Here is a 25,442-nt window from a genome sequence, read left to right as displayed (position 1 = left end):
ATTTATTTGGTTACACAAGCAGGAAATACAGCTATTTGCATGAAAGTAGATAAAAAGCAGAAGTTGCTGCAATGTTGCTCATCAAGTACATTTAGAAATACGTGTATTTAGCAAGCTCATTGTGCCCTATCTGTAGTCTCCCATCATGCAACCTCTGAGCTGTGGACAGTTACATGATATTACAACTCATTTATTCCTTTTAATCCAGCCATTTTGATGCAAGAATCTTGTTTATCCTAAAGCCAATCAATGGGTTACCAAGACTAAGTTACAAAGAAGAAATAAACTGTTTAATAACAAAACTTTATTGGCGACATACTTTATTTATTTTATTTATTTGTTTGTTTCTTTATCAAACATGTACAAGAAAACAAGTATAGGTATGAACATAAACATAATGAAAGGAAATAAAGACAGATAAATGGGGACAGTAAGACAGGGATGGTAGGCACGCTGGTGCACTTATGCACACCCCCTTTAAGGACCTCTTAAGAATGGGGTGAGGTCCATGGTAGACAGTTTGAGATTGAAACTGTGAGAGGTTGAGGCTTCTGAGGGCAAGGTGTTCCATTGGTTGATGAAAAGTGTCACTGTCACTGTCAGAAACTTTCTCCTTATTTCTAGGTTAAATCTCTCCTTGTTCAGTTTCCATCCATTATTCCTTGTCTGGTCTACAGGCGCTTCAGAAAATTGCTTGACCCCTTCCTCCCTGTGGCAGCCCCTCTAATATTGAAAGAACGCTATCATGTCTCCCCTGGTCTTTACCAGACTAGCCAAGCCCAGTTCCTGAAACCGTTCATTGTATGTTTTAGCCTCCAGTCCTCTAATCATCCTGATGCTCTTCTCTGCACTTTTTCTAGAGTCTCAACATCTTTTTTTATAATGTGGTGAACAAAACTGGATGCAGTATTCTAGATGTGGTCTTACTAAGGCTTTATAGAGTGGTATTAGTACTTCCCTTGATCTTGATTGTATCCCTCTGTTAATACAACTTAGGATTGCATTGGCTTGTTGGCTGCTGCTGCACACTGCTGGCTCATATTTAGCTGGTTGTCCACTAAGACTCCAAGATCCTTCTCACAGTTACTGCTATTGAGCCTGGTTTCACCCAGACTATGTGTGTACTTTTGGTTTTTCTTGCCTAAGTGTAGGACTTTACTTTTCTCTACATTGAATTTCATTTTGTTAGATATGCCCCAGTGTTCTAGTCTGTCAAGATCCATCTGGATCTTGAGCCTATCTTCTTGGGTGTTAGCTATTCTTGCCAGCTTAGAATCATCTGCAAATTTGGTAAGTTCCCCTTCTATTCCCTCATCTAAGTCATTAATGAAGATATTGAAGAGTACTGGGCCTAAGACAGAACCCTGTGGTACCCCACTGCTTACTTCCCTCCATGTAGACTTAGACCCATTAAGGACTACTCGTTGAGTACAGTTTGCCAGCCAGTTGCGAGTCCATCTAGTGGTGGTGCTATCTATTCCACTTTTTTTCTAGCTTACTAAGAAGTAGGTTATGGTCGACTTTGTCATTTTTTTCTAAGCCTATTTCTAAAACCCATGAAGGTTGTTTCAAATTTTATTATTGTCTTAGAGAATATCATATTTTGTATCATTTGAAAATCTGATAAGCATTTCTTTGATAAATGTGATAAGCTTCAGTTTTCCCTAAAATCAAGAATATCACAATCGACATTTCCCCCCGCTGTCTTCTACATCCATTACTTCAGTACCTAGTACTGGAAAATAGGACAGTTCTAAGAAGTTAGTAATAATAACAGTAGAGCCATTGTTTTCCACAAAATTCTCCTTTTGCTTAAGTTTTTGAATATATGAAATACTGTATATCCAAAATATTCCATACTCTGTGATAGATCTGAAACAAATAAAAAAGGAATTAGTAGTGGTAAAAACAACAGGCCACTAAAATTTTGTTGTTCAGTGGTCCATACAAGATAGACTAGAATACTTCTGAAAATGCAAAGACAAAATTTGTTCTGCCAGCTGAAACAAATGCAACCAAACAATGTTGTCAACCCAAATTATCTCAGAGAGAGAGTTCAATGATTGTGGAATCTTCAGACAGTTTAAAAGCCATGTCATTCCACAGTTACTTTGGCATTGTCAGTTTTGCTTTAAAATGTACTTTGTATTGGAAAAAAGTAATAGCATAAACAGAGAGTTGATTAAAGGGCAGAGCTTGTAGGAGACCATATGAAGCATGACAGAAATATAGTAAACTAATATGATGCTTTAATTATATTCTTAAAGTGTTGCATTTCTCCCTTATTCACAGTATTTCAAATAACTATTTGATTCATCTGGGAAAATTGTGTTTATTCTTATTGAAGAAAATGTGTTTTACAAAAATCTTAGGGAGAAATTTTTCCAGATTATTTTTGCTTTTTTATATAAAAATAATAATTTATATTGCTGAATCTTCATTTTCTAGTATTATACAATTCCCTGATATTATAATATTGCTTTCTAAGGAACTCCAGTGTTAATTTAAAATAGTTGTGATGACCATCACTATTCATTTAAATGGTGATACTATAATGTAATAATTATAAAATAATTATATTATGAATTATATGGTATATTTAGTAAACTAGTGATTATAAGTTTAATATATAAGGTAGATCTTTCTTCTTTGTCTAGTTTTCTGGATTTATTTCCTTCCTTCCTTCCTTCCTTCCTTCCTTCCTTCCTTCCTTCCTTCCTTGCTTCCTTCCTTCCTTCCTTCCTTCCTTCCTTCCTTCCTTCCTTCCTTCCTTCCTTTCTTCCTTCCTGATTGCTTAATTTGTTTTTGATTTTGGAGTATATCCTGGTATTTTGCACTTAAGTTTTTTTTTTAAATAAACATACTAGACTTCTACTACTACAGCTGTATCCCTATCTTCTTGTAATTATGCTAAAACTTTCTAGAAAATTTTCCATATTATACCCAATATTTGTGATTATTATTATCAGAGTGGTAGAAAAGATATGCCTAAATTAGACTAGGGCACCTCATACCTATTTCTATATGTTAATAACACAAATATATGTGGGTATGCACTGATGAGTGAAAGCCTTGTTTATAATTCCAGGGAATACCTTTAAATTAATTATTGTAAAACAAAAATTATAGTATTTTCAAGAAAGTGCATTAACCTTCAATTATCTAGGTGTTCAATTTCAATTTCCACTTGTTGGAAAAATCAAGTGAGTGACTTAATGTAAAAGTTCAAAGAGTGATTATCTGCAATTATCGAAGAAGCATGTCAACCATTACAGCATCAATTAAGTTATTTGAAGACATAGTTCTGAATCTCAGGCATTATGGTACCCAGTTTTGTATCTACAAGGATACTTCTAGGCTCAAAAGCAACCAATCAGAATTTTTAAAATATATAGTTTGTGCCCTTCATTCAACTCGTAATGGTTGAATATGCTTAGAACTAAGCTGCATCTCCTTTGGGAACTGTTTGAGTCTTTGTCACCTTAGATTCTGATAAAAAGAAATCATCTGGAGAAACTCATCAGAACACTGTACCCTGTTATATAGATTTGTTTTGTCTTTAAGAAGACAGATAAATCAATCATTCGGCATATTGTGTCTTTTTACTCTTGGCCATATCCATTCCTGGTCTTGATGAAACTTTGGCTGAAGATAAGGAAAGGATTTAGGATCAAGACTGCCAAATTGTCACAGCTAGTATTTCTCATCTTTGTTATATGCTATTTTTCCTCCCTGTGACAATATTACTAGATTTTTTAAAACAACAACAACCATTCTACATAGCCCACACAAGACATTTTTTCTCCCTGGTCTGAACCAACTTGTTATGCATTTGGATGGCACTAGGCAGATATACCAATCTGCTTTATGAATGTCATACTTGCATATGCTCAGAGATGGCAACTGAAACCTTAATAACATGTATTACTAAAAAAAAAAAAACACATCTGTACACACAATGGAACCTTATACCATATATTCTTAGAAATTGGGCATATTTATATGACCATGAGATGACTTTGCTCCTTTTGCAACCAATTTTCAAAACCTCCCAGATGGTTGAAACATTTTTATCTGTGAATTCTACGACTCTCCAATATCCTGTTTGCCTTACTGATTTTACCAGACTTGACTTATACATACACACATGCACACACACATGTAAGAAAGAATGTGCGTCTCTTTTTATGTGCTTGCATTGTCCACTGTATTTGATATACTTTTAATGATCAGTCTTGGAGTGTAAACACATAAAATTCAAATTCTTTTTTTTTTCTAGAAAAATAGTTATCATTTTTTATTTCATATTTCCTTTTCCTTTGTACCTTTCTATTATTCAAACGTATTTTTCTCCAGCCCGCTAAATGTTTAATATTAATTAATTTTTTTGCATTGGTGGTAAAAAAAGTAGTCAGAGCTACAGAGTTAGACTCTGATTTGCATACTATAGGAAAGACCTTACAATCTAATTAAAATGAGATACAGTCAGTCATGGCACAGCATAAAATGTTCCATTTATTTTAAGGGCCTAAAAATAGCAACGTAAGTACTAGCTTTAACAATGGGAAAGAACATACTTGCACTGGAAGAGAAGGCACAATCTCCCTTTTATTATTTTATGAAGCTCATTAACTGCAGCCTGCTTCTTTTCTGGCAGTTTGTTGGAAAATCTTTGGAGAACAGTGATCCATTGCTTTTAAATGCCTCTGTAGTTCACTGAGTTCACTGTAATTGTTGCTGAGCCTGGGAAAAAATGCTACATGGCTACGTACAAATGTACAAGAGGAAGAAATTAAAGAGTAGTTTTCCCAGCAGTGGAGCTCATAAGACGTTGCAGGTGAGGAATTATATTAATGAAAGTGCTCCCCTCATTCAAGTTTCTTCCACATCCAAAATAAAAGTATTCGTAGAGAAAGGAAAGTCAGGAACCCATATATATGTAAATTTTCTATATCTGACAGAGTGAGAGAGACGAAGAGAAAGGTTTGATCAGGGGATTACAAGACACCTGGAATGCCAGCATGTATAACTGGAGTGGTCTAAATTATAAAGAGTGGTACAGAAGAAGACACAGTGGTCAGTCTTGCTAGACAACCACTAGGAAGGACAAGATAAATGCACAAAGTTAATTCAATTGTATGACTTTTCATTCCAGGATAAATTACAAATGCAGTTTTAACCTTCACTCACAATATACTGAGTTTTTATCATGGAATCTGAATGCACCTGTGTTACTTACGGCTTGGTGGAGACCTGAACTCTCTGGATACTGGATGAAGGCCCATCTGTCCTATTAAAAATATGTCCGGGTATTTTCACAATTATAATAAGCATCAGCACTATACAGATAGATATGTGTAGATATAGATGATAGAGAGATATAGATAATAGACAGCTAGAGAGATAGATAGATATAGATGGAGATCATATGATAAAGAGTTATGTACATGATGCAGATGTTGATGTAGATATAGATGTTGATTAGATAGATAGATAGATAGATAGATAGATAGATAGATAGATAGATAGATAGGAAGGGAGAACTGAATTTCACTTTTGAGACCATGTTAGGGAGACCATGTTTTGAGACCATGTTAGAGTTAGGGAGAGACAGAAATAAATTTCCAGATACAGTTAAATGTGTGATGTAGTAGCTTTCTCAACTTTTTATTACTGGACTATCTCTGTGTCCCACTGCCCGCCAAATACTGCCACTTACAAACCAAATATTATATTGAACCAAATAAGTAATATATTTATTTTGATTATGAAGTTCTTTGGATCTTTACTTACAAAGTTTTGATATATAAGGGAAAGATGAGGTAATCCCATGTTAGCTATTTCAACAGTAACTTTTGTAGAACAAAAGTTTTGTTTCAGAGCAAAAATAAGCAGGGCTTAATTACATTGAACCCCTTTTTCATGCCGTAGATTTTTTTAAATCAAAAACTTCATACATGTCTTGTGCATCAATAAAATCACGTGACAGACATTGACATCAAGAAAATGCAAAGGATGAGACAGTGCTATTTTGTAAGAAAAGATCAAAGATATGTTGCAATGACATTTTTAAAAATAACTTGTTCAAAGTTTTTCACTCCTTACTTTAAATTCAAGGTCAACACTGCATCTCTTAGATGTGGATTGCTTAATGTAAAAACCATTTCAAAATTACTTTCAAGCCTTAGGCCTATGGGAGGAATGTTTAGCAAATTTTACATCAAGAAGTATTTCATTCACTATTACAGTTTTTTTGTAGGTGTGTCCACAAATCAGATTGTGTTGACTTTTAAAAGTAATAATTCAGGATGAATTATGAATTATCTCGGTTTCCCTCCACCCCTCTCTCTCTTTCTCCTTGAATACAGCATAAATAGTAATCAACTTTTTAAAATGGGCACCACAACTTATTCTTTGAAATAATTATTCTTTGTTTTACTGAAGATTGATCTATTTGAGATAGGGAAAATTGTCATTAGGATGGCCGGCTTTCAATTGACTGCCCAAGAATATGTGCTTAATGGAACTTGACATTTCAAAAATGGTAATAATAATGACTGCTTTGAACACAGATAATTTTGAGAAAATATCAGCGTTTCAATTTAGTATTTTTAGTACATTTTGCAGCTCAAATTCAACCTGACAGAAAGGTTTGTTAGTCTGATTAATATGTGTGTGTGTGTGAGACACACACACACACACACACACACACACACACACACACACATATACCCAGAGAGAGAGAGAGAGAGAGAGAGAAATGTCCATATGTTTCCATTGTTATAGTGGTCTGAACACATGTGAAATATATGTGAAGAAAATAGAGTAAATCTACCCTTCGATCATTACATTAAGTTATTGTACCAATTAATAGCCCAACAGAAGCATAGAACAAAACTTCCATTTTTTTCCTTCTTGAAACCTTTTTTGGGGATTTCAGGTCCAAAAATGGAAATAGTGAAGGAAAAACATGGTCGCCATTCACAGAGCAGTCAACAATATCAAAATGATAGGCTCAATGGGAAAATTAAAGCCCTGGGCCTTTTACGTATATTGTGATGCATGTGGCATTCATTAAAAGGTAGGAGGCTTCAATCATCGAGTTATAGCCTTCATTTTATTGTCATTTATGACTCCTGTGGATTCCCCTGTAGGGTTCTTAGCCAGTCTGCTAGGTTTTTATCTTCTTATTTCTTAAAATGATATTAGTTTTGAAGACAGACTATATCTCTAGACACTACTATCTCATATATGAGAATATCAATTAGGGATTTACCAATATGTACTTCATGTTTATTGCCCAAAGCAAAACAAGCTATGCAGCCAATTTGACAATGTTGATGGCCCTTTAAGATGTCTCTGGTGACCATGTCTTTCCATTGAGTCACCTGTCTGTTCTGTCTGGTAATAATCTATCCATGTTCTAGACAAAATTTTGTGCCTGTAAATTGTAAAGATACAACCTAATACAATAGATATGTTTCCTGCTATGTTTTCTCTGCTACTCCCAAGAAAAATGGAAAGTCTCTTTGATCACAGAGCATAATTCATTTTGCTTTGGGCAATAAATATGAAGTATACATTAAATTGTGTGTGCGTGAGCATGCAGATACTCAGTTATAGTGTAACTTTATCATATTTATGGACATATCTGTCTTTAATGGAATGTTTAATAGAACATTTTCCTCCTTTAACTTTTGGGATTGCAGCTACGTGCATATCAGCCAGCTAAGGAAAAATATTATTGATTTGTGGTTGTTTATTGAGGAAAATTTAACTGTGGTAAAGAAATGCAGAAGAGAACTATAGTAAAGAAAAGGTCATGATTCTCAAGTTGATCAAAAAGTTCAGTAGGTTAGATTTTATTGACTCTTTGGGCTGAATCAGAGTAGAATTCAGCAATTTTATACAAATATATGTAGAACCTGGTCTTTATTAGCCTTACACTAACTTTTGTTGTCATTATCCAATAGGAGAAAATTTAATGAGCATATTAATACTTAATAAATATTACTTAATTTAAAATAGCTAATGCCAAAATTTCCATTAAAAAGTAAGTAAATTACTAGTTTTGTGACAAATAATTGTCTTTTCCCTGAATAATGGATATGGGTTATTGATGCAGGAGCTGCTTAAGCTTTTGTATTCGTACATATGAGAGAGGGAAGCAGGGAAAGGGAGGGAGGGAGAGAGAAAGGGAGACAGAGACAGAGAGAGAACTGAATTTCATTTTTGAGAACATGTTATTTATGTTGGGTATAATGGAAGGGATAGGCAACTGGATCAGTGGTATGTATTATTATATTGATTTGTATTAAAAAATCTTAAAGAAGTTTGTCCATAATGAATCACAAATATGTAATTCAAATGTGTATGTTTCATTGTGGATGATTTTTTGCATGTGTTGTATTGAAAAAATATGTAAAATTGTAATGATATAATAATTTATATGATTTGATGGTGACAGTGGTTATCTATAGTGTGATCTATGCATTCTTACTTCCCATAGCTCTATATGATCCATCAATTCTTTTTATATATTCTTTTTGTTGAAACGAATACACATAAACACATACATGTACCGGTATACATTCAGTGTTATATTGATATATCTTCTAAGTGTGTGACCAAAAATCCCCAATATTGAAATGTCACACTAAATATGGACATACATTTTTCAACACCTACAACTTGTAAAAATAGCTTATTTTCATGTAAGCTATTATCACACAGGGTTTTGAAAATGTTACATTTTCTATCATTTCTTTACTTTACCTCATAAATTCAGTTACTTATTTCTTAAAAGAATCTTGAAGAAACATATTTTCTTTCTTTTTTTTCTTTTGTTGCTGTTCAACAATCTTTTTAGAATTTATATAAGCAAAATTATTTCAAAGACAGAAATTGCCATCACTAAACAATTGTGGTCATGAAGTACAATGTCATAGCATAGTCCTAATTCTGATAAAGGAGAATATTTAGCTCAGGGTTGAAATGAGGGGTCCTTGGTGCTCCATGATGATGCTACCTAGTTTGGATAATGAAATGTCTATGCCAGCATCCCAAGTAATGCACCCATAGAAAGCAGAACTCTGAGGCAGGTAGATTCCTCAAAGAACGATTTATTGGATACATCATATTAGCACAACTGTTGAAAACTGACTCTGAAAGTTCCTGCAATTTTCACCTGATTAAAAAGTGAAAGTTTCTCCTTTCCCCACAAGTCATCAGTCATATTGTCCCATAGAAGCGCTGGCTGGTTGCTTGGTTACTCCACTGCTCCTCTCCCCAGCCACCTGATGGAATATCCCCCTTGATTCCCACAGAAAAACTTTTTGTTTTGACTATAAATCCCCATCTGGCTATTCCCCCCCTCCCTGTCCCTTTTTCTTCCTTGTGGCAACCCTGAAGCCTCAAAGATGGCCTCACACTGGTTCAGTCTTCAAGAAAACAACCAAGACACCATGGCTCCCACAGTCCTATGTTGCTGTCTTAACTCCAAGACATGTCAGACATTAAGCTGGAAGTAGCATGTATGGTGGCAGTATGCTCCAGGAAAGAGGGGGAGGCCCTTGGAGGGCTAACCCAAGGTATATTTGCATAGGAAGTCCAGGAAGGAGATGGCATGGCAGAGTACAAGCAGAAGATGGCTCGGTGGTGGATGGTGCAATGTGGTATGAGCACAAAAGGGTGGCTGGGTGAATGGTGTAGCATAGTGGTATACAGGTTCATCAGAGATGAATGCTATAGTTCAGCATGAGCATAGGAAGACTAGAGGGTGGATGACATGATATGGAGCAAGTGCAGAAAGGCTGGGAGTGGATAGTGGGTTGGAAGATCGGGGGATTTAAAATAGCTACTTCCAACCTTTCCTGTCAGTTCTCCAATGACTGGTGTGAGCCAGTTGTCAAGCACCTGAATCATGGTCACGTGACCACAGGGATGCTGTGATAGCTGAATTTTGAGCACTGTTAGGGGCCATGGTGGCTCAGATGGTAAGATGCTAGGCCTGTGCATCGCTGAGGTCATCAACTTGGTGGCTCAATTCCCATGAGTGAATAAACCACAGAGGGACAAGAAAGGAGCCTCCCCCAATTGTCTACTGGCATTCAGGTGTCCAGCAGGTAAAGATAACACTGCCTCAAAATATCCTTTCACAGAGGCAGCCAGCCACCTCCGTGATCCCTGGCTAACATGTGCTAAATAAAATAAATAATCTGAGCACTGATCATAAGTACCACTTGTTCAATGCCATTGCAATGGTTACTGAATGATTTCAATGGTTACTGAATTAGTGGCCAGTAAATGAGAACGACAGGTATAGTTGTACAAACAACCCAATATAATTAACAATAATAGGTGTACGATACAGTGTTATATATGTAGCATATAGAAGGTATATTATTATTATTATTATTATTATTATTATTATTATTATTATTATTATTATTATTATTATTATTATTCAATAATTTTGGCAAAAAGTGAAAGAAAATATAATTCTTCCTTCTTTCTATATATAAATAATTAATGGGCATTGGGAATATTTGGTATGTATTTTTTTTTCCGGGCCTCTCCAAAAAATAAATAAATCCTTTATTGGTTTTTCTACTGCACACACTTATTTTCAGAAGAAAATAGATCTGTTCTAAAGTAATGGTGTTGCTGTAGGTGTTCATGAACAAACAAATCTATCAGGGTCGGTCCAATCCATGTTTGTGGAGATTGGAACCTTGAAATATGTTCGGTATTCAAAGGATAACCAACAACAAGGATGAATGAAAGAATGTGATATAGCCTTTATATTCCTTCAAGTTTGTTGGGGAAAATTAACCAGAACCGCTTGAGATTATTAAAACAAACTTACATCCAGAACTGTGTCATAAAAAGAAATAGTTGCTTCTATAATTATCCAGATTATAGAAAAAACTAAAGATCAATTTGTGTAAGAATCAAAATCAGTCATTTTTGCCACTTGCCAAAAATGGAAGAAATGTCCATGCCAGAAAACTGATAGTGTATAAATCATTTCTTGCCTGTTTTTACAATATTGTTTTATAGTTTCTGTATGGGTTACTGTATTATACACAATGATATATGATATAGTAATGAGGATCATTTAGATGAGATGAAGGGGATAACAACATTTGCCAGGTGAAGATTGAGGACTATTTCAGTATAAACAGAAAATGAATTACATCTATCAAGACTAATACCAAGGAATGAAATTCCCTCTCAGATGTTAAAGTTTCCAAAGTTTTATTTTGATTCTAAAATACTTTGTAAGTACTTTCCAACTTCATTGAAACCATCGATCTTTTGAAGAAAAAAAAAAAAGCAAGATGATATTTTTCTTCCTCTACATCCATAACTCTTTCATGAATTATTTGCTTTTATATTTATTCATTTTTTATAGCTGAGTTCTGGGTTTTTCTCTTTGCCAATTTTAAAGCTCACATACTTTTCTGAAATGATTTTTTACCTTCCTGCATAGTTCTGTTAATTTCAATTAAATAACCTTGTATAGAGTGATAATTACAACTTTGTTTAATTTAATATACGTTTGTTTATTTTTTCTTTTTACATTTAACAAAGCAATTGGTGCAGTGGTGGTAGGGGAGAATTTGTTTGGGCTGACTATGTCTGTTAGATAGAGATTCTTGGTCATCTATCATCTATCTCCAGTCTATAACACAGTCCTTTCAACAGTTCCAAGAAGGCTCCGCGTCCATTTGCACTACTCAGGTGTCCCTGAGGACACAGAAAATCCTCCAAATGGCCTTGACTATTCTCTAAAAGAATGCAAATAACCAGCTGTCTTCAAGGAGTACAAATCTTTCCATTCTCCACCATCCAGTCAAAGCTGAAGAAGCTTCTTGTATGAAAAGTAAAATGTTTTCAAAGAAAAACAACACAGTCCAGTTGCCTCTTTAAAAAGCACCTTTGGGACAACCATGACTGTTAGGAAATTATAATTAGAACTAAACACAAATGACTTACTCTGAAAATTTTAATTTTGATGACAGCCAAGGAAGAAATCTAGGTTCATACCCTTTAATAATTTTGTTACAGTTTAGCAAGAAGGAAGAAATCTGATCTCCCACTCTGACTTCTTCAGTACCCCATGCATGTTTTGTGTCAGTGATGGGTCCAATGCTCTTCTTAGTCAGCATTGCTTGCCAGAGAATGTTTCTCTTTTTAAAATGTTAATATAAAAGCCTTTCCCTCCTGATGAGATCCTGAAGATGAGAATATTACCAAAATCTAAATGCTTGACTTATATGTTTGGTGAGGCAATCTGAAAATATTTGCACTGCTGCATTTTCTTGTCATGGTCCATTAATGATCTTTTTGGTTAATTCAGAACATCTCTAAATGTCATTTATTTCTTAAATGAGCAGTGGGGTAGCCTAGTGGTGAAGACACTTACCTTTCCCTCAGAAGGTTGTGAGATCAATCCTAGGAAGCAGCAGATATTCAGTTACCCTGATTCTACTCCAAATTAAGTCATACAAATGAGTTTTTTTTATTTGTTTCTTTAAATATTTGTTCATGAGTTTTGTATACCATTCTTCAAACTCAGGTTTTTCCAGTAATGGTAGGCTTCAGATTGGTATCCAGAATGTTCAGTTAAATTTAACATTTATAATAATTCCCTTTAACAGCTTCATAAAATTTGAACAACATTTGAAATTTAAATAACTCAATGTATTTCAAGTATGTGGTTTTATTATTAGGACAGTTGCTTTTCATAAATGTTTCATGGAAGCTTACAACAATCAACAATTTATATTGTGGAAATCTATTCTTTGTTTTTCACAATATAATGTACTTACTTATACTATACTTATATATCTGAACATGTAGCTATAAATTAAGAGAATTCACAGATGACTGTTCTGTGAGTTATGTATCATTTTAGAGTAGAAAATTCACCAGAACCAGTTTTTTAAGATAACCTACTTATTTAAAAAGTTTGTTACAAAGTCCTAAGTTCTGAAAGTTTAAAGATTTTAAGGTAATAGTAAAACAATAAATAAATGTTAGAAGCCTGATCCTATGAATCATCTAAAAGAGCATTTTGTATTTGGAACTATTTGAATACTTCTGTTTGAAGATTATCATATGAAATTCATTCAGTCATTCATAAAATCTGATTACAACTGATAGAGTTATTTAAAAGTGATACAATTGAAACTTATTTTTTATAAAATTTATTTGCTACCCATCTTGTATCCAACAACTCTGAGTGCCTTACAACATAAAAACATTGAAAAACATTAAAACCGTCCATTGTAAAAACATAGCAGGTAAAAATGTTGTAGAGTATATAATCGTGTATAATCGTGTGCATTCCTGCAGATGCAGGCACACATAATCAACTAGCCTGCTTTGTTGAATCTGTTTAAAGATGCACTTCTGTTGCTTTTGAGATAACATTCCATGTCCATCAGTTAAACTCAGTTTCCTCTTCTAAAAGTATTCTGAACTTGCCAGGACAAATCTGTTTCTCATTCACACACACCCCTCTACACCAGTGTTCAAGGCAGGAAGTGCAACTCCAAAGCTGGAGAGCAAAAGAAAAATATGGCAGGGTGATTTAATCTTACTCTACTCTCAATGGGCAGAGAACTTTGGTTGACTGATGAGAGAGTCAGAATGAACTATGTTCCTCCTGCACCTTCTTTTTAAAAGAATTTTGCCTTAGCAAAGTATTAGGTTTCTTGACCCATTTGAAGCCTGTATTTCTCCAACAGAGTTGGCAGTATTTTCATAGGTCCCATGTAAGCAGAGACTTTCATAGGTGAATACATTATACATAGTTACCAAGTTGAAGATACAGTATTATATCCAGGGCATGGCCCCAAAATTGCTATCTCAGTAGTATTATAATTATCCTGGTTTGGAAAGCAGCAGGAAAAAAATACTAAGATAACATAACTCTTTGCTCCAGATTTGATATAAATACCGTACCCTTCAAGTCAACCAGTTGCAAGATACCATTTTTGCAACTGGGTCCAACCATTGCTCAAGGCAGGAATCTAATATAAATTCCTTTGTCAAACTTTTCTAACTACTTTTTTTTTCCTGTACAATTCAATTGGAATCTGTTTTCCTGTGAAATAGATACATTATTTTGTATCTTATCCTCTTAAATGCAAAACAAATTGTGATTCTTTTAAGTTGCATCCCTTCTTGTTCTTGAAAAGTGTTATGGTATTATTACTTTGCCTTTGTTTCTAGTTCCTTGAATGTCTGCATAGAGTTTAATTTCTAGTTTTCTGATTATTCTCTTTGATATTCACTGAATCTGTTCCAACATTTTTGCAGTGGCCAGAAGTGGAACCAATAAATGAGATGGAATCTGACCAAAACAAAATAAAATGGGAAATTTTTTTTCTTCTTCATTTTGGAAAACAGAATAGATATTTCTTTCATTAATTGACTTTTCTTTCAAATTACTTTTAGATAACTTTAGTAGCTTTAAGAAGTTTTGCTCTCCTTATTACCTAGTTTTCCATAATTAAAACTTTTCACTTTTATACCTTTATATCTTGGACATTGCATATCTGTATTGTAGAAACATTATATCCCAACTTACTGTAATTCTTAATTAATCTTTGTCAGAAGAATAATTTGGGGTTCTACTTCGAGCTGGGGCTGTGCAAGATTAAATAAAAATGAAATCCAGACAGCTGTAAGGAAAGAAGAAATATTTATTCCTAAAAGCAAAACCATTTGTATTTAGGAGCAGGCTGCAGAGAAATGGAGTACAGCAGCTGTTTTTTTAAAAGGGGGAGCTTGTTTGTGTGTCGTGTGCTGATTCTAAGGGGTATGTGTGTAGGTATATTTATTCTTGTGAATATGAAATTCCTCTAGAACACATAATTTAATTAACTGTTTGTGTTTCCAGCCCTTATCCTTTGATATGTGGATTACGTCTGGGTAACATATTTGGGGGTTTGAAGACGTTTGAAAAAGGGATTTTCCCGTTTGCTATTTTTACTTGATTAATTTAGTTTCAACTTGGCTGTCAATTATCTAGTGGAGACACTGATTGTCAGACCATTATAGATTCTGTTAATATTTTAAGGGAAGATGGAAAGAGTGTAAAAAGTAAAATATATTTTGATATAAAACTTCTCACACCTTGTTCCATGTATCACATATGTTTCACATATGTTTCTTCATCTTTTCTTTTTATCTGTTTAACTTAATGTATTCTAATCATGTTCATTTGGAATATTAAGCAGTCAGGAATAATAACAACAACAATAATAATAATACATTTTTAAATGTTCAGTTGACTGAATTTCATGTTTAATGAATAAAATAGATAATAACACTGAAATTAATTAAACTTTCAACACTGTAATCAAAATTATATGTATGATGATATTCAAATGAAAAATATATAAGTTTTCTTTCTATGCAAATTTATTTTTTCTTATTCTTTGCTCACATCTGGCCTTTGCTAATCATAATGAAAACAAAAAGTGTTCCAAATATTCCTCAATTTCATATGATAGCTATGTTGGATCTAAAGGTTGCTTCCTAATTACCTTCCCTCCTAACATACATCTGTAACAGCTTATTCCTCATTCTACTTTTCATCCTCTTTTATCCTACTGAAAAATATAACTGAAAAAAATAACTGCATTTGTACCTATTCTATTATTGTTTAATATATCAGTATAATTTTAGTGTATATGTGGCCAGAAATTGAAAAAAAAATACAGTATTTCATTCAACCTTTCCTTTCCCTTTTTTCCCCCAAAACCTTTTAGTGGTTTTTGGCCAGTTTGTATTTTTCCAGACATCTCTCCATGATGTGGTTGAAGTATATGATGGGCCAACTCAGCAATCATCCTTATTATCTTCCCTTTCAGGATCACATTCAGGTATCTCATAACAAAACTGTCCTAAATAAGTTATATATTGAAGTAACTTTTACTCTAGATAGTTCTGCTGAGAATAATTGGATTTGAACATGGAAGAACAATCAAGAATGCATAAATTAAAAGATTAAATTGACACTATTATGGGATTACGGGATATCAGTTGAAAGAAGAAGAAAAAATGTGATGCGTACCTTAGATTATCAGTACACACACACACACACACACACACACACACACACACACAGTGAGGAAATAATTATTTGAGAATAATTAGGGAATAAGGTGTATCCAGTGTGAGTTTCTAATGTTTTTTCTTTATTTTCCAGGCTTCAAACATGTTTTTGTAACTATTCTAACCAATAAAAGAGCAGTAGTCATTAATATTCAAATATTTCTTAAGATTTAAAAAGAGCTACAGCACAATAAATAGTTACATTGCAGTGCTTCCTTTTCTCTGTAATCTAAAACCCACTTTCCCCTCAAAGGTAATAATTTTTAACATAATTAATCAGATTATTTTTAATTAATCTTATCTTATTTTTAATTAATTGCAGATAACATGCAGTTCTTGTTGGAACTGCATCATGCAAGAAAATAAATGTATTCCTTCTATCATCTAACATGAGATAAATTCAGTGACCATTAGTCTCGTCTTCCACTAGCAATATCCTCAAAGCTGTAGTTAATTAAAAGAATGCTGGAGATGTGCCTACAGGCTATACATTCAGAAAAGAGTGTATGTAGTTTACACCTCAGTGATGATGATTTACATGCATAATAATGATAGAATTATGACATGCAAAGATTTCAATTGAAAGATACTTGGCATGACTTGACATAACTGTTTATGCAAAGAAAATATATTATAGAATTTCACCTGAATTTTATAAAAAAAGGTATGCCACTACACATTAATTTCATTTTAAATTTCACAATCCAGACCAATTTCATTTTTGTGCCAGTGCCAAGATGTTGGGAAACTATCAGCTGGGAAGTAGGAGGGATCATTAACCTTGAGTCATTGTGCAGCCTCAAGAGAACTATGACTGAAACCCCACCCCAACCCCCAACCCCTACCCCCACCCCAAACTTAATATATTCTAAATTATATTCTCCATGGAACCTTATATCTTTCTTCCCAAGTGAAGGCAAGCAGTCTGGGGAAACTCATGTATTATAAGCAGAGTATAATCAAGTAGTAAGCTTGAACCCTTCATGTGTGGATCTGATTGCTTTGGCCGGACACAAGCTGCCCTCAGTATTGATGAAAACTCTAAACAAACTGATATTCGGTAAAGTGAATAGCAGTTCTCAGAGTGCCATCATATAAAAACAATAAAAATAATAAAAGAGAGAATCATATATAATAAAATAACCAGTGACAACACATCATAGAAGCCATTTAATGGGCTCCATCCCGCTCTGTGTTCCTCAGGCCCATTGGCAGAACCAGGTCTTCAGAGTGTTAGAGTGGTGGCCATTCTAATCTCTGGTGGAATGATGTTCTAGTTTGCCTTGAAACAATGTACTAGTAGACAATGAAATAATAAGCCAAGGCCATTAGTTTTTATAGGCTTATTGCAAAACAAAAAGCCCTTCATTTTATACAAGATACTTACAGAAGGATAAGAACCATTGAAATATTCAACGAATTATATTGTAGGATTCTTGACAGAAAATTGTTTCTGAGGTGCAGTGTTTCTTTTCTTGAGTAGGAGAATCCCTTCCATTGAGCTCAAAAAACCAGATAACTGTCCGATTTACTTCAGTCGGACCTGTTACAGCCAAAGGATTTCACTTCGTCTATCAAGGTATGGGGCATAAATACCTCTAACATGTTTCCATTAATTTGATTTGCTAATTTCTCACCTTTTACTGACCTTTCAGGGGTTGTTGTTTTTTTTAAAAAAAAAAACATTTACCGTTATATTACTATGTCTGATTATTTTGAATGTTTTCATTATTAACATTTTGAAGAAGATACAGCAGTATATAAATGATAGAAAATCTAAAAGTCAGTGCTGGAATGCACCAGGGCCTAAATGGAATGAATTATATTGAATGTTGTAGCAGATATTTAAGCAGTAGCCCACAGATCTAATCCAAAGTGTTTTTGTATTTAACCTGAACCTCAAAATCTTTTTGTTTTTAATCAGAAAATATGCCAAGTTAGTAGGAATGCTGCAAAAAAGTTACTTTCTCTCTCTCTTTTTCTCTTCCCTCCCTCCCTTCCTTCCCCTTCCTTTTGTTTTTTCCCTTCCTTCCTTTTCCCTTTTTCCTTCTCTTTCTTTCTTTCTTTCTTTCTTTCTTTCTTTCTTTCTTTCTTTCTTTCTTTCTTTCTTTCTTTCTTTCTTTCTTTCTTTCTTTCTTTCTTTCTTTCCCTTTTCTTCCTCCCTCCTCCTTCCCTTCCTTTTTTTCCTTCCTCTTCCTTTTTTGTATTTTTCTGCAATCCTTTCATAAGGGTTGAAATCTAAAGGGGAAAAGTGATGACCACATCTTTTTGCTATTTTACTTATAACCTTATCTATTAATATTCAATCTAACTTTTTGCTCAGATACATATTTCTATATCTGAATATAGACAGTGATATTATATGGAGCACTAGAACTAACTTTGTTATTAAATATTAAAAACATGTTATTTGAATTTACAAGGCAATCCTATCTATGAAGAAAAAAGTGGGGGTAATCCAGTGTATATAAAGAGCAGAGCTTTCCATTGTTTCTCTTTTTGTAAATGGATCAGACACTTTAAAATAATTGCATGTCAACATTTAGCCTTTATAAATCTGAATATCAATATGACAACCAGAGCAAAGATTCATAAAAATGTAGCTAATCAATTTAAATATCTACCCGTCACAAAAATAAGAATTTCACTTTGTATATCAATTCAATGAAACAGTACTTTTCATATTATGAAAAGCTAGATACAATTATTCTGTTATGTAATGGGGATGGAAGTTTTTGTTGCATTTCTAGCCATTTGAGCCTCTTATTTAAACTGTGATAAATATATTTAGTATTATCTCATTTTCTGCCATGAAACAGTATATATTATCTCTACTGTGTTTCTAGCGGTTCCAAGAACAAGTTCAACACAGTGCAGTTCAGTGCCTGAACCACGATTTGGAAAAAGAATTGGAAATGAATTTGCAGTTGGTTCATTGGTTCTTTTTGAGTGTAATCCAGGCTACATACTATATGGTTCAATAGCAATTAGATGCGACACAGTGCCCAATGCATTGGCGCAGTGGAATGATACCCTTCCTACATGTGTTGGTGAGTAGCCAAAATTTGATTATTTGCAGGGGGTCTATTATTTTTTACAGTATGGGATGTAGGATTTATTCTACTTATCTTTATAGTTTGAGATAAAATGACCAGTTCATTTGAACCTGTTATAAACCCTATAACATTGTAACACCATGCTCTCCTGCTTTTAAGATTTTTAAAATTGCCATAATTAAGAGGAAAGGCACACCCTTCAAAATTGAAAGGAAGCAGCATATTCTTCAGGTTGTTGAAGAATCTAATTTATTCATGAACAGCGATATATCTGCATTTTGTTTGTTTATTTATTTATTTTGTTTATTTACTTATATGCTTCTTCAGTTGCACTTGACTCTAAGCAGAATACACAACAGCTCAACTAATTAAATTGATTAAAATAAACCAATAAAACTGGTCAACTGGTTAAAATAGACTAGTAAAAATATATTGCAGTAACATATTGGGCAGGGGGGCAGGTTGGAAGAACACATATGCTGCTCTTCTAACATAAACATGCAATTAGACAATGAGTTTAGTAATTGAAATGCTACACATGGCCATGGCTTGCTAGCAAATACCTCAGTGTTTCCTTATAGATATCAGTTATCAGTCATTGTGTCTGCTCTTGCTTTTACCAGTAATTATTTAAACTGTTTAAGTGACTCTGACCTTTAGTTTATTCATGTAGTCCTTGACAGATTTTATCAGTTATATGCACTACAAAATGTAACTCCTGTATTCATTACTTAGATAAGTTTCCTTCTTCTACATATTCTTCAGGTTCTCATATTTGTATCTAATGAAATGAGCCACAGGACTTAATAATGCTTTTCTGCCAGAATGATATATTGGCTACTAATAGTGCTGATAAAACTTCTCATCAATCATTTCTTCAAGCTATTAAAATTCTAGCAGAATGTCTGTATTTAGGTGACAGCCTAATGTGATTATATTAGAATGTCTAGTGGCTTGACCAAAAGTATCATTCATATTTAGCATTAAATTTCAATGCAGGACCCAACTGCATTCTTTCTATTTAGGTCCAATATTACTGTCATTGCAATAGATATCTGTACTGGATGCAATTCATATTTATGTTGTATGCAAGGAATATATATGGATATTATTATTTTGAAGAAGTCTGAAGGGTAATTTAGCTGTATTAATATCAGTGATAAAATTTAAATGCCTCAGAGTTATGTAATTAAAGCCCTACATATCAAGCAGCAGTTCTTCAGCATCACATTTATGGCATGGACTACAGAACACACTATACAACAGTGTTCCCAAGTTCAGTTTCTGGGTATTCACTAAAGTTTCCAAGAGTTCACTAGGATCTAACTCTCAATTCCCATTCAATTACTATGTATTATTGCATATTTCTTTTTTTTTTCTTTTTTTGGGGGGGGGAATTCGGAATGAAATGGAAAATCTCCTCTAATATTATCTCCAGAACAAGAATTTCCCAGCATAGATAATCCAAATAAATATTTATGGTAACTTGATCATCCTTTTACCTCATTCTTTTCTGACTGAGGTTTATGGGCCAGCTTTCCTACTTGGCTACTCATTCACATGTTCTACGCATCTTCTGTGTCAAGGAACATAACCTCAAATCTCAGGACTATAATGGACGCATAGAGAACCTCAGAGAATACCCTAAAAATGAATGTGACAATTGTAATGAATGTAACTTTAAATCACCTATGTGGGCAAGATTTCATTACTCCTTTGATTTCTATCAATAGCCCCAATATTTCAGTGCAATATGTTTCCTTACCTGGCCTGCACCCTTAAAAACCTAACAGCATTTTCCAGTCCTCCCTCTTACAACAAAGAGAATTAAATCTGGAGATGGAGTCTGCCTAGCCCCTTTTTTCTTGGGCTTAAATCATATTTTGCTAACTGCCACATTCCTTCTTCAAAATCATTTCTGTGGTTCTTTACAAATGCTGTCTATCCCTGACATGTAGATTATGCATGAGACATAGGAATGGGCTGGTTGCCTACAGACCCTCCCATTCCTTTGATATCCTCTCCAGAAGCTCTCAAAGTTGCTTCTGATTTTTTTTAAAAAAAAAATAAAAATAGGTGTATTTTTTAATAGGGGAAACTATAAATCTATCCAAGCATCATTGTATTAGGTCAAATTTTCAGTTATTATTTTTTGCCTAATTGTTCAGCTACCACAACAGCATAATGAAGTAAATTATGTATAAATAATTACAGCAATACATCCATCTTACTCCATTAAAAAAATAGGTTTTGAAGTAATTTGATATATTTTCAGTTTTTCAAACAGATAATCTGTTGTGTCAAGGCTTTATTTCTTCAGTAGATTATTTGCTTCCTATTTCTTTCCTCAAGTCTGTCTTGAATTCTAGAATTGTACTGTAAAACTTCTCAGAGTGATAATGCCTGTAGTCATGTAAGCTTTTATTACATTGCATCTCTGTTTTGATATATGAACCATTTCCATAGTTAATGTATCTGCTTCTAGTACCCTGTGGAGGTGTTTTAACTAAACGTAAAGGAACAATTTTATCTCCGGGATATCCTGAGCCATATGACAACAATCTGAATTGTGTGTGGAAGATCACAGTGCCAGAGGGAGCTGGGATTCAGGTAAAAATACTTCTAATTGTACAAATGTTAACAGCTTTTACCATTAAGAGATTTAAAAATTAAGCAGGCCTCATAAACAAAGATATTATTTTGTGTCCTTTTTTCCTCTTGTGAATATTTTTGCAGTTCCTTCCAATTTTTGAATCCCACTTTAGTGCTTTGTGTCTGAATTATTTTGAAAATGTTTTTTTTTTCTTTATCAGCAAAATGAAGGATATTTAATTCATTTTGATAGAATCTCTCTAACTGTCTCTCTCTTCTATTATGAGTAATACATATGCTTAATGGATAAGAAAGTGATTTGTGTAGAGCTTACAGAAAATATGACATGCCAAAGTTCTCCATCTGTGATATAGCCAAAAAAAGTAACTCTTGTTTATATAGATATGGTAAGGACAAAGCCAGATGGGACAGTGATGTCAACTTTATAATCTGTTGTGCCCCAGAGACATTTGTAATGCCTACAAATGCATGCATATATTGAGCCATGGTGGCACAGTGGTTAGAGTGCAGTACTGCAGACTACTTCTGCTACCTGCTGGCTGCCTGCAATTTGGCAGTTCAAACCCCCTCAGGCTTAATGTTGACTCAGCCTTCTATTCTTCCGAGGTGGATAAAATGAGGACCCAGATTGTTGGGGGCAATATGCTGACTCTGTAAACTGTTTAGAGAGGACCGTAAAACACTGTGAAGCGGTATATAAATCTAAGTGCTATTGTTATTGCTATACAAGTTTCTCTCTGTGTGTGTTTGTGTGCAGAGGGCAACTGTGATTACATAGAAAGAGATCTAGCTGAGTTAGGTGCTACATTCACATTAACACACGTTCCTAACTCAGAGTTTGCCCATCAAATCCAAATCTCTGCACATCTTCAAGACATGCATACCTACATAAATACATGCTATATGATACAGCTTTGGAATATGGTCTTGAGAAAGCATATGGAATCTGTTAATATTGAATAAATAGAGAATGTAAACAATGATCTTAATTTATAGCAGTTAATCAAGATGTGCAGCTCTTTAACAAGTGACATGAATCACTCATTAAATCACTTTGTTGAGAATGTCATTGTTGCAAAACTACTAGTAGTCAAAGCATATGGTATTGCTTTAAGGCAGCTGGTTACTTTTTCTCATTTGATTATACAATGGATGAGAAACTTAGAATATTATTTGAGTTATTAGCAGCTACACACACACACATACACACATGTTCAGAATTCTCTCATAGTGAGAATTAGATGGTTCACTATTAAAAAAAATCCAATAATTCAAACAGCATTAGTAATTTGTAACCTTGTCTTAACAGCATTTATGATAACAACTAGAACAGGGATGAAGGGGGTATTTTTTTATCAGTCATGCAAAGACCTTTGAACCATATTTAATTTTGGTTTTGAGAAGTTAATTAACTGATGATGTGAAAACATTGTGGTATCTTCAGTATTTTAAGCCATTTATCTAATTATCAACTAATTATATTAAAATTCACATTATACCAGGCATCCTTATTTTAAGAGCATTGGTATGTGAACACAGTACTGGCCACACTGAACGTGTTACACTGATATGTGTCAAGTGCTGGGGAAACCAGGAGATTCTGGCAGTTCAAATGAGTATAAAAAATTATTTAAAGCTTACACTTTCTACAAAATGATGTACTTGACTCCTCCCTCAGTTCAGCCTGGTCACCTCCTGCATCATGTGTCTTATACTTGATGATGGAAGTAAAGGAAATATGCAATAACAATGATGTGGTACATTCTCCTCTTTAACTGTATTTAGTACTTTAACATTGGTTTATAGAATATTTAATTTTTCTACATTTCCAAACATATGAATCATAAACTTATAAACTCAAGAGCCATATGCATAAAAATGTATAAGATTATAAACTCAAGAGCCATATGCAGAAATACAAATGGAAGTAACTTTGCATGATCCAATCTAGGTCAGTCAAGTTCAGATTTAGCCTTCTGAGCTTTCAGACTTGTGTTGGACATCTTCAGGGAACGTTTTTCTACTGGAATGTAGAGAAGGGAAGTTGTCTCTACCAGAATGAAGAAATTCTGATAGATGACAAATCTCTAGATTCTCCTTGATTCTCATTGAACAGGAATCCATCATTATCTTCATAAGTTTTCTGATGTTAGGAAGATATTTCTAAAATTTACTCAGAATCTGACTAACTTAAGCCGATTATTTGTGAAATGATAGAAAGCAAGCCTTGACTTTCTTCTGTGAGTTCAATTTTCAGATATTTGAAGAACATTGCCATATTCCATCTAGATCTTATCTTCTCATGGCGAAACATGCCCAATTCCTCCCTATCAGATGATTTAATTTTTAATTCTGGTTAATCTTCCTATCTTTAAATAATTTGTTTCCACTTCTAAAAGACTGAGGTAATGTTTGAAATAGGCTTTAGTTAGTTTACAACAAGATAAAATATAGCTAAGGAAGGTATCAATATAGAACAGGGTGGAGGTGGAATCTTCTTTTCATCCATTAACCACCTCCAGTTTTGAATACCCCCAATGAGAGCCCCGAACAATCAGTATACCCAGTTTTTGGGCCCCTGTGGAAGGCCAAGAAGGTCATTGTGGGTCTCACTTCAAGGGGCATGATGTTCTAAAGCAGTGTGGGTCTCATTTCAAGAAGCATGATGTTCTAAAGCAGTGATTCTCAAAGTGGGTGGTACCTCCCCTGGGGGGGTAAGATGACTTAGAGGCAAGAGGGCAGCAGGGAGCGCAAAGAAGCAAGGGGGTGGCAGAGGAGTGCTGGAGGTGGGCCCCTCGCAGGGCGCAAATCAGGGATTCTACTGGTTCATTACCATTCTTGGTAGTTCAGAAAACCAGTAAAACAGGTCCCTGGCTGGCCCCACTCCTCTCCACCTGCTCTTCCATCCCCTGCCCAGTCAGTCCTTATTGTGCATGCGTAACATCGCATGCATGTGCGACAATCGCTGATGGCCATCGCGGCACGTTGGAGAAGCAGGACAAGCAAACCTGAAGGTCAGTAATTTTTGCTGCAAAAAGCATTCCGACGGCGTGTCTTTTTTTCCAGCTGCACCAAAAAAAAAACCCAACCACGGCGTCTGGAGGCTTTTTGCAGCAAAATTTACCAACCTCTGGCTTTGCTCTGCTTCTCCAATGCAGCACCGCCACTGTGTTCTAGGCGTCAGCCATGCAGGCTAACCCCATTGACTGCTGCAGCACTCCGCTCGGACTTGCTTGGGCAAGTCCCTCTGGTGCAGCGGGCTCAATGGGGTGGACCTGCAGTCCCGGGGCCTAGAATGTGGCCACAGTGGCGCATTGGAGAAGTGAAGCAAGCAAAGCCGGTGGTGGTAATTTATGTTGCAAAAAGCCTCCAACCGCGTGGTGGTTTTTTTTTTTTTTCTTTGTGTGGCTGCAGTCCAGCCACACTGAAAAAAACATATGGCAGCTGCAGGCATTCATGACAAGGGCAACATGGGCTGGCAGGGAGCCCAACGACAACAATGGCTCAGCCCTGGTTTGCCTTCCCTGGCAGCCAGCCATGGGAGGAAGGTAAAGTCACGGCCATGAGAAAGAAAGAGAAAGAAAAAGAAAGAAAAAAGAAAGAAAGAAAGAAAGAAAGAAAGAAAGAAAGAGAGAGAGA

The 25,442-nt window shown here is 34.7% G+C and overlaps 1 protein-coding gene across 1 annotated transcript in view; it reads left to right on the top strand.

Annotated features, from left to right (window-relative positions):
- CSMD3 (CUB and Sushi multiple domains 3) overlaps positions 1 to 25,442 on the top strand; it is a 618,612-nt gene that overhangs the window by 465,715 nt on the left and 127,455 nt on the right. The window contains exons 32-35 of the mRNA XM_087962106.1: positions 15,789 to 15,902; positions 17,618 to 17,713; positions 18,981 to 19,184; positions 21,676 to 21,800. Of these exons, the coding sequence (XP_087818232.1) occupies positions 15,789 to 15,902; positions 17,618 to 17,713; positions 18,981 to 19,184; positions 21,676 to 21,800 (539 nt within the window). The remainder of the gene's footprint in view (positions 1 to 15,788; positions 15,903 to 17,617; positions 17,714 to 18,980; positions 19,185 to 21,675; positions 21,801 to 25,442) is intronic.

Source organism: Notechis scutatus, chromosome 3, assembly GCF_049901735.1.
Source record: "Notechis scutatus isolate UNSWTSFEM ecotype Mainland chromosome 3, rNotScu1.2, whole genome shotgun sequence".
Taxonomy (NCBI): domain Eukaryota; kingdom Metazoa; phylum Chordata; class Lepidosauria; order Squamata; family Elapidae; genus Notechis; species Notechis scutatus.
This window is presented reverse-complemented; position numbering and strand designations above follow the sequence as displayed.